Source organism: Anarrhichthys ocellatus, unplaced genomic scaffold (assembly GCF_004355925.1).
Source record: "Anarrhichthys ocellatus isolate YVR2014 unplaced genomic scaffold, GSC_Weel_1.0 scaffold86, whole genome shotgun sequence".
NCBI classification, from domain to species: domain Eukaryota; kingdom Metazoa; phylum Chordata; class Actinopteri; order Perciformes; family Anarhichadidae; genus Anarrhichthys; species Anarrhichthys ocellatus.
The window spans coordinates 1,841,080-1,852,986 of NW_022280116.1; the positions used below are offsets into that span (position 1 = coordinate 1,841,080).

Consider the following 11,907-nt stretch of genomic DNA (forward strand, 5'->3'; position numbering starts at 1 on the left):
TAAACCTAAAAAGCGTCAGAATGGTCATATATTTGACTTACAGGTTGCTGTTTGCATACCTTGCATTACCTGGAATCTTACTTGGGGATTTAGCTTTCCGATGCCCAAGTTGTACTGCGGAGCGTCTGGCTGCGTGTCAAATAGTCACGGCAGCATGTCCAGAAATAGTGAGGGAGCCGGGCTGTGGCTGCTGTCCACTGTGTGCCAGGCTGGAAGGGGAGCTTTGTGGGGTCTATACACCGAGGTGCTTAGGGGGCCTGAGGTGCTACCCCAGCACAGAGTCTGAATTACCTTTGCAACAGCTCATCCACGGTTTAGGACGATGTGGACAACAAGTGGACTTGGATGTCACAACAAGTCTGGACCAGCAGGATACAAATGGTAAGTTCTTTTAAGAAAAAATGCTGAAAGGGGGAAGTTAAAGTTAAAGCTGGACTACAACAAAAAACTTTAACAATGGAGCAAATGACGAAAGTGTAAAGGGTCACTCAGTGATGAACTCACATCAAATTTTCTCCAGACTCTACAGCTCCTCTTATGCTGTGGTCACATCAAATGTGGCGCAAATTATTCGCGTGAGTAGATTACATACAAAGTCTATGCACAGACGCAAAGAGACTGGAGTGACACGAATGGCACGGCGCGAATGACGCAAATTTGCGTCAATCGCACCATTCTATACAACGTGATTGGTTGATGCGGTGCGAAAGCTAAGAAAAAGATCTTGTTTTGAAAAAAATACATTGATTTTTGGCTGCGTAATATTCTTTTGTGAAAGTACTTGTCACAAAAACTATAGTGATGTGCTTAAGAAGTAAACATGTAGTAAACCAAGATATTTCCTGACAATAACCGTGATATCAAAATCTCATTTGGTGACATCCCTACAAGTAAAAGTCCTGCATTCAAAATATTACTCAAGTAAAAGTACAAAAGTATGTAAAAGCCTCAATACTTAAAGTGGGCCACCAAAAGACAAAGTACTCCTTATGCAGAATCGTCCATTTCAGAAGAATATAAACTAGGCCTAGTATCAGATTATAATTATCAATGCATTTATTTGCTAATCACGTTATTGCTGAGCTGGTAAAGGTGGAGCTCATTCTAATTACTTGATATACTGCCGAGTTGTTTCATTTATATGATTAGTACATTTTTTTAATCACTCTTCCCAGAAACATCTTATGTTCCAGTCAAGGTCATTCAACTACATAATTGTGGTTTTTCAAAGTATATTTCACCCTAATTGGAAATGCCATGCAGACATTAAACAAAAGATTTAAGATGTAGAGATCTGAAATCCACACACCAGTAGGAAATGACTAGCAGGTTATATAAGTAAGAACAAAAACATTTCCTTGACAGAACAGGAGACATTGCTGCTGCTTTCAATCAGCTTGAGATGCTCAGATCCTTTGATGAAAGGATGAACAGAAAAAGGTTACTAAAAAAGAACTAACATCCTGATGTTTTCTTTGGGAGAAGCACAGTTGATGGCTTCTCAGAAATGAAACCCTTGTTTATGGCAAATGCTACTTTCATTAGGGGCGTTAATTTATGGATCATGAAACTGTAATTCTATAACAGTGCAGCCATACTTTCAAGTGATTTAGTACTGTATATGTGTTGGGTCTGTATGATCTTTCTTTGGAGATTGATTGACTTGTCCGCTGCCAAGTTCATGCTGTAATTTTATTACAAAGCCCTCCAGTATTCACCAAGGAGTGTGGCATAATCATTAATATTCTGTATGTGTGCCAGCATCACCAAGCCAGCTAGTTTTGACCTGCCATCATACCTGGGAAAAATGTTGAAACATTTCCTTTAAAGTAACACTGAGCAGCTGTACACTGACTAAAAAACAGAACAAAATAACAGAAGAAAACTTCTACATCAAACGTAATTGGTCATGACGACTGCCCAAAGTACATAAGTCTGAAATCCTGCAGCGACACAGAACCGTCAAGCTTCGCTCTCCCCACATTACAGTTATTAGACTCAAAGGGTCACGATTGATTCCTGAAGACGAACGTTGACATATGTGATATGTTTGGCAGGCAGTGGCAGGCCCACATCTGTGAGCGCAAACAAGCAGTATCCCACCGGTGAACCCATAACGTGTCTGTAACCCATGCATCCTCATTGCTCTCCTATTGGGAGTGCCGTATTCTGATAGGATGTTGTTTATGGTACTTGAGGGAAGCGATTTCATACACATTTAAAAATGCACCACGCTCATTCTGATTGCATTTAGGAAGTTGTAACACGCTGTAAATGTGGATGAGACACTGCACACATGCCCTTTCGGAATGGTGTTGGGAAAGTTGCAGATGTCCATGGTAACAGGTGCAACCTAATTTCTATATATTTTTTCTATATTATCATCTTGGGTAATCTCACTGAGGAATGTATTTGATGAGTTCTCAGACTTTCACACAAGGATAAACTCAACAGAGGCGATCTATATTTGTTTGCAGGACTCTTCAGTTGTTTTTTTAAGATTCTTTGAGGTTTTGTTGGTAGAGGGTAGTGAAAACAAGCGCGGGCCCTGTAACTTTACCTAAGCGTGATGGACTTGTCTGCTCTCTGCTGTGATTTATCGTCTTTGGTGTTCAAACCAGTCAGAACACATAAAGGAAAAGCTGAGAATGAGCATCAGATCAGGCTGCGGTTTGCCCTCGCTTCACTGTGTTATGCTTGGCCTTTCAAGCATGAGCAACTGCAGGTTATCGGATGTCAACATCTGTCTCCTTTGTCCCCATTAAAATGCACGTTTTTGGGGTCGTTTCCTGTAGTTCTTTGGAATTACATTCTCACTCCTAAACAACCACTACTGCTCTTCACTTGAAAGAGCCTTGCATTTTTATGGAGTTGGTTGTGGTTATTTGGTGTGATCCTGATTTGAAATGGCTTCATTCTTGCCTGCCTGAACTAAACTGAATTACACAGCGTGACGGCCTGAGTAAACAGTCCAGAGTTCAAATCAACCACTCCAGCTTTGCCTGGTGTGGGCACATTTCACATCCCCTCACAATTTGGACATCATTTAGTTCATCATCATTACTTTTGAACACTTGAACAATATTTGCAATGGGGGTCGACTTCTAAGCGTTGTCTCAGTCATCGGCCTCAAAGGTTTCAGGCCAGTAATGAATGTGTGCATGAATGAAAATAGTGTTCCTGTGTTTTGAACCTGGACAAAGATAATTTATTCACTGGTCAGGGAGTCCATGGCAAGGGTGGAGCATCTATTGGGGACAAGGATGCATCACTATAGAACAATATTTGTATTAGCCAACAATACGTCAACAGACATTGTGTTGCAGGGGAAGGTCAGTTGAGTAATGTGTACTCTTTGTTCAGCACAACTCTGTGTTCACTGACTTGAAAAGCTGAGACCAAATACTTCTATTCCACAACAAGTCCACCACTAGCAGAAGTTTGGACGTTTGGAGTTGCTTAGTTTTGGAGTTATTGGCGATAGAGATGTCCAACTTCTCTCCAGTATAATGGGACTAAATGGCACATGGCATTGTGGTGCTCAGAGCAGCAAAAAAAAGTGTTTTCAACCCTGTTTTTAACCTCTTAACTTTAGTCATACCTCAGTCGCCATGTTTAGATATTGTAGGAGGCAAGACTTTTTTAAACATTGTGTTTGAACACAATCCGGGATTTCCAATATTGTTCTTGTCTTGCGATAGGGTTGCTACAATCACATGCAACAACTTGGCCTTTTGCCTCAAGTCCAAAGCTATCTGCTAATAGAAGGGTATTTGTGTATTCCTTGCTATCTAAACTACACAGACCACCAATCCTCTACTGACGAACCCCCTTCTCCAGCCAATAGGAAACCATTGCCCTGTTCAATCCTCATTTGCACTTTCCACATGTCTCTGACTGCTTCTGTCTCCTTTCTTTTCTTGTGTTGTCGATGGTCCATGACTGCCCTTGTTGCCCTGCAAGTGATCCTCTGATAAGACATGCTCCTTCTCCCTCACTCGCACTCAGGTCTTTAATTACTCTATGTAGATGTGTGTGCACACAGTATGTGTGTCAACACACAGCCACAGGAAAAGGTGAAGACATAAGAGATTGCTTTGGGTGGGAACATGTTGGTGCCTGCAATTCTGAGAAAACTGCCTCCGAGGTGCTAATAGGAAACCCTCCCTCCTTCGTGCTAATCTTAAAAGGGGTAATGTTGAAAAGTTATGTATTGCATAATATGATTACATTTATGAGCTAGAATTTACGATCGGTACATTTACGTAAATACTCTAATTAAGTACAGTTTTGAGGCACTCATACTTCAATCATCAGTGTAAAATTGTATTGTATGCTCTTTTATTTTCCATAATATGAATATTGATAGTAAAAATTATAATAATAATGATAATGCATTTATTTATACAGCACTTATCTAAACAAGGTTACAAAGTGGTTCACAAAATATGAATACATAGCAACAATGATTATCAGTGGCTTTCAGATTAAGATTCACCAAAAAATAAATATATAGTAATTTTAATAATCTCCAGTATATTTTCTGCCGCTGAAAACAGCTGCCTTCAAACAGAGCCAATAAAAGTGGTGAGACTGAACCAAAATAGTGTAGTTGTGGGTCGTAAAAACTCATGGATTGTGTATGAGAAGTGGACGTAGTCACCAATTTGTTTGTGGACTGCAGTTTTGAAGCCTCAAGGTCGGCATTTTGGCCGTCGCCATCTTGGTTTTTGGCCATCGCCATCTTGGATTTTTGTAACCAGAAGTGATGCGAGAGGGTGGAGCTAAGTACAAGCAAACGCTGAATAAGACATTTTTAAGACAACAAAATGTGACAATTAACATTCACGATCTGAAAGCACACTGCTGAGATTATAAATCAAATGAGAAGTAGGGTAATCTTCTCATAGGCTTCTAGACAATTGGAATTCTGCCTGGTAAAACCAAAACAATGAGCCGAAAGAAACTTAAATCTTTTATAAAGCTATGGGGAACTGCAGAGTTGGGTGACAATGCTCTGTTGTTTTCTCGCTTCGGGTGACTCCTTTCACATTATTCAATCATTTTTTTCCCATAGTAACATTTTTTTTTTTTTTAGAAATATTGATTATTGCCATTTAAAGTAAAAGATTGAAATACTTTTTACACCACTGACAGGAGGTGGCAAGACAACAGACATGAACGATAAACTGCAGATGTATTTTTAAAAGACAAGAAATTGCTGTGGGAAAGGACTTCTGTCTGTCACTTGCAGGTTTGATACATATTAGCAGTAACTTGTCACTTCAAAATGAAACATGTACAAAATATTAGCAACTCACCAAATAAATATGGAAATTGTAACACGGGACAGTTATTTGACATGTGTCAATCTACCCTACATGGGCACTTGTATTGATGGTATACGTTTCGTAAGAGAAATCCATCGTGACCTTAAACTGCCCTTATTGTCTTTTAAGTCTGACAGACGCCGTAGGAGCTCCAATTGGCAACAGTTTTCTATTGAAACTACAAAGGCAAACTTAATTTGGTTTGGATGACACACGCGGCCACACGGACGCATAGCAACATCAAGAGTTGAAAGAACTAGCTGACCGTAAAAGGTTTGAAGCTGATTTCTGGCGAGGCAAAACCTTCTTCATTATTCAATTGCTCTTTTTTTGTCTGTTTGCCAGCTGTAAAGTGTTTGAAGTGGCCGAGTCTTGAGAGGAACCATTTACACTGACAATGGTTTGAAGTACCGTAAGGCCACTTTCTTGGCTGTGGTTGCACAGTTACGTTTTTGAGACTCAGCTTCACTGTGTACAATAACAGGGCAAATACATTAATGCTGAGCAACTCTGGGAAGATATTACTCATTCTGTGCTGTGAGAGAACTGTGAAAGCATTGCTCAAAGGCAATACCCAAAGCCAACAGCTCGAGACAGGTAGTTTCTATGGCACTGAAGACAGAATCAACAACACAGCATTTAGATGACAGCTGTTGGCTGAAGAACTGTTTTGGGTTTTTCTTTCTCTCCCTGGAACATGCTGTCACGTCACGTGAGATCTTCAGCACAACTCGTACACCTTTACAACTTGTCAAAAGTTGCATCTCGTTTAGCTTTCAACATTCATATTCCACCGAGTGTTGCCTTTTGAAACAAATAGTAAAAGTCAATGCAAGGCTCTGGCACACACCAGGGGAAAGAAAAACGATATCGCTTTTCACAATGTTTTCTTTTTTTAGAGCAACAGACGCTTAAATTAAATCATTAAATCAATCTCTGTCTTGAATATGTTTGATGTGTTCTGCAGAAGCTCTCACTACATGTGAGAGCTTATTCCACTGTTTGTGAATCTCTGAACAAAACTTGGATCACAATTTTAAGCTTGTGTGCTCAGCTGGTGGTTGGAATTTATGACGTTTGGCCATCGATTACATGCTATAGTAAATACAATTTGACTTCTTCAAACATCAGGGTCTTGTTTGTGGCCACACAGTTGTTACTGTTTGCCTATTACAAGCATTGCCTTTCTAATTGGTTCATCAGATTAGAAAGATTTCCCTGTGTGGCTTGAGTCACATAAAAACATACAAAGGATGGAACACAGATTTTACAATATACACTCGATTTTGGGCATAAGGGACAGTATTGTCTGCTCAATCCACTGCTTACATCCAGAGTGAGATATATTGTCATATAGATAGATTTCCATGACATTTTGCTCAAACATTCTTGGTCCCGAGAAGATGAATGATTTTTTCTTTCATCTTCCTTTCTTTTGGTCCGGAAATTTCCTCGAATACGTCAATTTTTTGAAAATCTGTGGTGGCATTTCTATCCATCAGTGAAGAGATGCATTTAGTAGCATTGAACACTAGGGGGCGTTCTCTGTACACGCAATTACGAACACGAAACAAAACTGCGTTATCTTGCATTGGCTAGATCTGGTCGCTGGCTTTACAGTAAAGCCAATTAAAAGTGAATAACTCTAAACATCTCAGTCTCTGCCTACATTCTTAGTAAGTCAGGGACTCGTGGCTCTTCATGAGCTCTAGATGCCTGCTAAAAGCACCTAGCTGGAGGTGTCCTTTGCTACAAACTATTATCATTTCACATTTGATGTATGGACAAATAACACAAATGTGTGTTGCCCAAAAGAAGTCATGTCTACCAACGTATCAGTGCTGAAGTTTATTCTAACCGCATTGATAACAAATCAATTTTCTGAAATAAAATTGACAAAAATGAATGAGTAAATATAAATGTTCATGGCCGGACATGAAGAAAAAAAATATATCTGTTGCAATGTAGAAGGCAGACTTACTTTAACACCTGGCAGAGTGTCCACATATCCATTTCAGAAGGAGTCATAGCATGTGGGGGGGCCTTTCCCTCTCAGGCGTGATTTACAACCTCTGGGTTCTGCTTCTGTTTATATAGAGCTAATTACAGACACACGCACACAAAGAGACACACACACACACACACACACACACACACACACACACACACACACAGCCTCTAGCAAGTATATTAGGTACCCGAAAAAAATGCTTACTCAGCAGTAAAAGCCTTAATCATAAGGGCTTCCTTGCGAGTCTGGACTCACCACCAATGACTAGCTGTGGAGCTCAGCTCTTTAATTTAGCCACCGCTTTCCTGTTGAACTGTGTCAGACAATCTCAGATCATTGTGTCTGTGATGACTATGACCACGCTGATAAATGTTGGTACAGTGTTCATCCCTCCTTGTATTTGTGTTTTACAGCCACAGTAGATTGGTGGCACAGAGTAGGTCTCATTTATGGGACTGCTGTTCTCTAATAATTTGTCATCCTACTTTGTGTCTGCTCCAGTTTAACTTGCTAGCTTGTTGTTTGTGTTTTGTCTCTCCTGTCTCCAACAAATGCTGAACACACGTTGATCTAACATCAGCAGGAAACACACTCAGAGTGACCCCAGCGCTCAGAGGAGACCTGTGCTAACTGCGTCGTAAGACAGAAATGACCTTGGCGGGCCGTTCACACTGTCGCCATAGTAATTACAGCCATTGCAACGCCTGACTGTCCAGTATAGAATTAGTGACATGAGGTATGAGGGAGACAGGATGCCTTGAGGACATGGAATGACTTGTCTTCTAATTCCAGGATTCCAGGAAGTTATTCGATTAATGTTGGCTTTTAAGAGCAGTTTGTGATAATAGAATAGTTACACGTACGCAGATGAATGTGCGTGATTATTTTAAAGAGCTGCAGAGACGGTGAGGCAGTGTAACATCTGTCCATAACTACATAAAAGGCAGGACACTTTAATGCTCAACCAACTGACTAAGTCTACGCTTTTCTGAGAAACTCCAAATTATTGAAATGTTACACTGAGATTAAAACCAGAAAGTATACCAAAGGCTTTGAATAGATTAGTATTTCCAGGAAGGCCTGGGCAGAGTTTATGCACAGATGCTGCAGATTAACTGTCTTAAATTTATGTCTTTGTTCTGTTGTAGAGGTGCATGGGACTGAGAATCCTTTTACCAAAAGACCTGCCATAGATGCTTGGATTTGGCAGGAGTCCGCCAAGAAACAACACCTGAACGAGCGCAAAACCAAGATGAAGACGAATCAACTAGAAGACCCTCGAACCCATAAAGTGCTGCAGGTCAGAACAAAACCTTCAACTGTTTTTCACAATTCATGATTAACTTCCTCACAGCTTTTTGCTGTGACTCAAACTCAAAAGTTGTTCATTATTTGATTAAAGGTTTGTTGTACGAACATGTTGGCTGATTTAAAACATTTCAAGGGCAACAACGGAGGTGCAAGTCAGTCAATTTATTTGAAAAATGTATTTCCACACTGATCGTCTGGATCTGAAAATGGTGTGCCCCTTTTCTAAATACAAATAACAACACCAGAATTTATTTACACCACGACTCCAGTCCATTTATGAGCTGGATATCTGAATACATGACCTTTACAGGCACAGTAGCAGATATTGTAGTAAAATAAAAATGATAGAATATCTTAGTGCAGGTAATTTAGCATGAACGTAGGGCCCTCTTTCTCCCTATAAACTATTTGTTTCCTCCCACGGCAGATTTCCAGTTAACATTTTGTGTGTTGCGTATTGTAAAGCAAGCAGTGACAAAGGGTCAACAATGTGCTGTGTGAGCACCATTGTCTGGTACAGTAGTGCCCTCCTCTGGGCACTCTTTCACTCAAACAAGCATACGCACGTGCACACAATTGCTCTTACATTCATTCCCTGGGGGACTTGACCTAACCTTACTCCCAGCAACCTCATGCCTAACTCCCTAACTTAACCCTCACTTTAACCAAAAGACAAGTTCCAACCCTGGTGTGGAGCACATTTCTGTCCCCATTTGGAGATGAGTCCCTATAATTTGACCAAATATTTGTCCCAACAACATGACTAATTCAAGCACAGGTTCATGTTCTTTTTATAGAACTGTGATGTGAGAATGTATTCACATCACAGTTCAGTTGTCAAAAAATGTCAGAATGTTGTCCGTATTGAATAGCTGATTCAAATAAGAAAACATCATGCAACGAAGTTGATAATGGACTAATAATGAAGTTATGTGCAATGCTATTTAGGAAATGATGTGGTAGTTAGCCTACATATATGCCTACATATATTTATGCTGTATATTCCTTCGAAAATCATGATGTCGTTCCACTTTTAGAACACCAAAAGAGGCAATGCACTGCCTCTGTGCATTTATCGATGCATTTCCAATGATGTATGAAGAAAGTAGAAGAAACATTAGCGACAATAACAAAAAATAATTGTCTTAGTCTCAATAATCAGCATCTTCCTGATGAAAAGTAAAGTTGTTGTTTTGCCCTCCACAGTGGAATGTGTGTTGGCAGTTTGATGCAGTCTAAAGATTACCCCGCCCCCCCCCCCCCCCACCCCCACCACCACCACCACCACCCTCCATTCTTTAACACTCACTCAACATTTCACAGTCTCATACGCAGCTCCACAAAAAGTAAAAACAATTCCGGGAAAACCCTTTATGGGGTGGCGTACAAACAGATAAATTCTTTCTGTTTCATGCAAATGAGCGTGGGCCCTGGGGGCGACACATGTGGAGGCCCATGTACTGTATGTCTCAATATGGCAAACAACTACGTGCATTTGCTCATTTTCTCCCACACTTAACTCACTCACTCGCTAGCAGCAAAACAAAAACAAAATAAATTTAAAAAATCATGGGCGGGAGGGTGCAACACAATTGTCAACATCATTAGAAGCAACAAAAGAGAGAATGTAGTAAAATAAGTCGTGCAGCTGGCCTGGGGGAGCAGCTTCAGGGCAGCTGGTGTTAAGCATGGATGCACTTTGTTCCGCTTGTTCTTGTGAGGTCAAATACTGTACACATAATGCTTAGATGTCTGCTGGGTTCAAATCACATTTGTAACCTTTATTTGTTCAATATCAACACATTTATTTTAGTCAATTAAAAGTCTAATTTGCATCACATTCATATTATTGTTTTCACACATAGACCCCATAACACCAGTTTTCTTTCCTTTATTTATTTTTCTTAACCTTTGGCCTCATTAAACCTTTTTTCGAAAATATATATATATAGAGATAGAAAAGATGAGCTGACCAGATATCTGTTACCAGATGTTCCTCATCTTCGCTTGAGGCTACATTAGCTTCCAGTTACAATGCACACTAGAATCTCCAACAAAACTTTTGATGGTGAAGTTCAGGGACGGACTGACCATTGGGAACAGCCGATCCATTCCAGACTGAACTGGCCGCCTTCTGTCAGTATTTACTGCATGATTTTGATTCACGAGGAGTACGGCAATGTTATAGGGGTGCAGTGCAGTCATTGGACTCTTTCGACATCTAGAAATTGAAATTGTAGATTTCAGGGCAAGAGGAAGGGAATTCTGCACCTGATTTAATGTGGTCTTTTTCTTCTGCACATTTAGTTTATTTTTGCTCTGATTTAGTTTTCTTTAGTTTTTCTCTGAATAACTCATCACTCTTTAAAGGACAGGTCTGAATTTCTACAATACACACTAAAGAGTTGCTGGTGTCTGAAATCATTCCTCCTCTCCCAATCTTGGAACCCATCGGCTATCGGTCTGACAATGATTTGGCCTCAACGGACAGAATTTCCTCATAATAAAAGCAGCAGAGAATATTGAGGGCACGTGACTGACTGCATTCAGTGCAAGGTCCATGACATTGGTAAATGACAGTACTATATAGCGTTTGAAAAACGTACAACTTACAACTTGAAAGAATGCTGCTGTTAGCCCACTGGCCATTCTAACTCCTGTGGTTTAAGCTCACAGTCAACCAACCCATGCGGTTGGTAAAATCTGACTTGACCACACCACAGCACGACTACTTTGTAAAGGTGCCGTCAGACGGGATTTTACCAGACACTTGGTGTGGCAAACCGCAGGCGTTAACATTTTAACTCTGGAAGCTAGTTCATCACTGTGGAAACACTCTGTTTTGGGACACAAAGTGAAAAATGTGTGCAAAAAGGATTGTAACTTTAAATGAAACCCACTTGATTTTGCTGATGCCCAACTGCTGCCTCATATTAGATTGAGCTGAACCTTAAAAATGCATTTATGCATATTTCTTGCAGCGAAAGAAAGGATATATTCAAGGACAGTGTGGAAAGTAGGAATAATTACAGCAGCCAATATCTCTTAAAACATATACTATATACAGTATATATATATAAAACGCTTAAATGCATGTAAAATAGTGTGTGACATAAAATTGACTGAACTCCTTTAATAAACAACAACAGGGAGAAAGCGGTAAAACTGGAGGGTTGCATGCACTAAGGTGTGGTTTTATGTTCCTTCATTATAAGAGAGAGAGAGAGAGAGAGAGAGAGAGAGAGAGAGAGAGAG

At 40.1% G+C, this 11,907-nt stretch overlaps 1 protein-coding gene across 1 annotated transcript in view; it reads left to right on the forward strand.

Annotated features, from left to right (window-relative positions):
• Window positions 1–11,907, forward strand: part of igfbp2b (insulin-like growth factor binding protein 2b) — a 16,857-nt gene continuing 4,950 nt past the window's right edge. Inside the window, exons 1-2 of the mRNA XM_031875076.1 lie at window positions 1–381; window positions 8,490–8,641. Coding sequence (XP_031730936.1) covers window positions 21–381; window positions 8,490–8,641 — 513 coding nt within the window. The 5' untranslated portion in view covers window positions 1–20. The remainder of the gene's footprint in view (window positions 382–8,489; window positions 8,642–11,907) is intronic.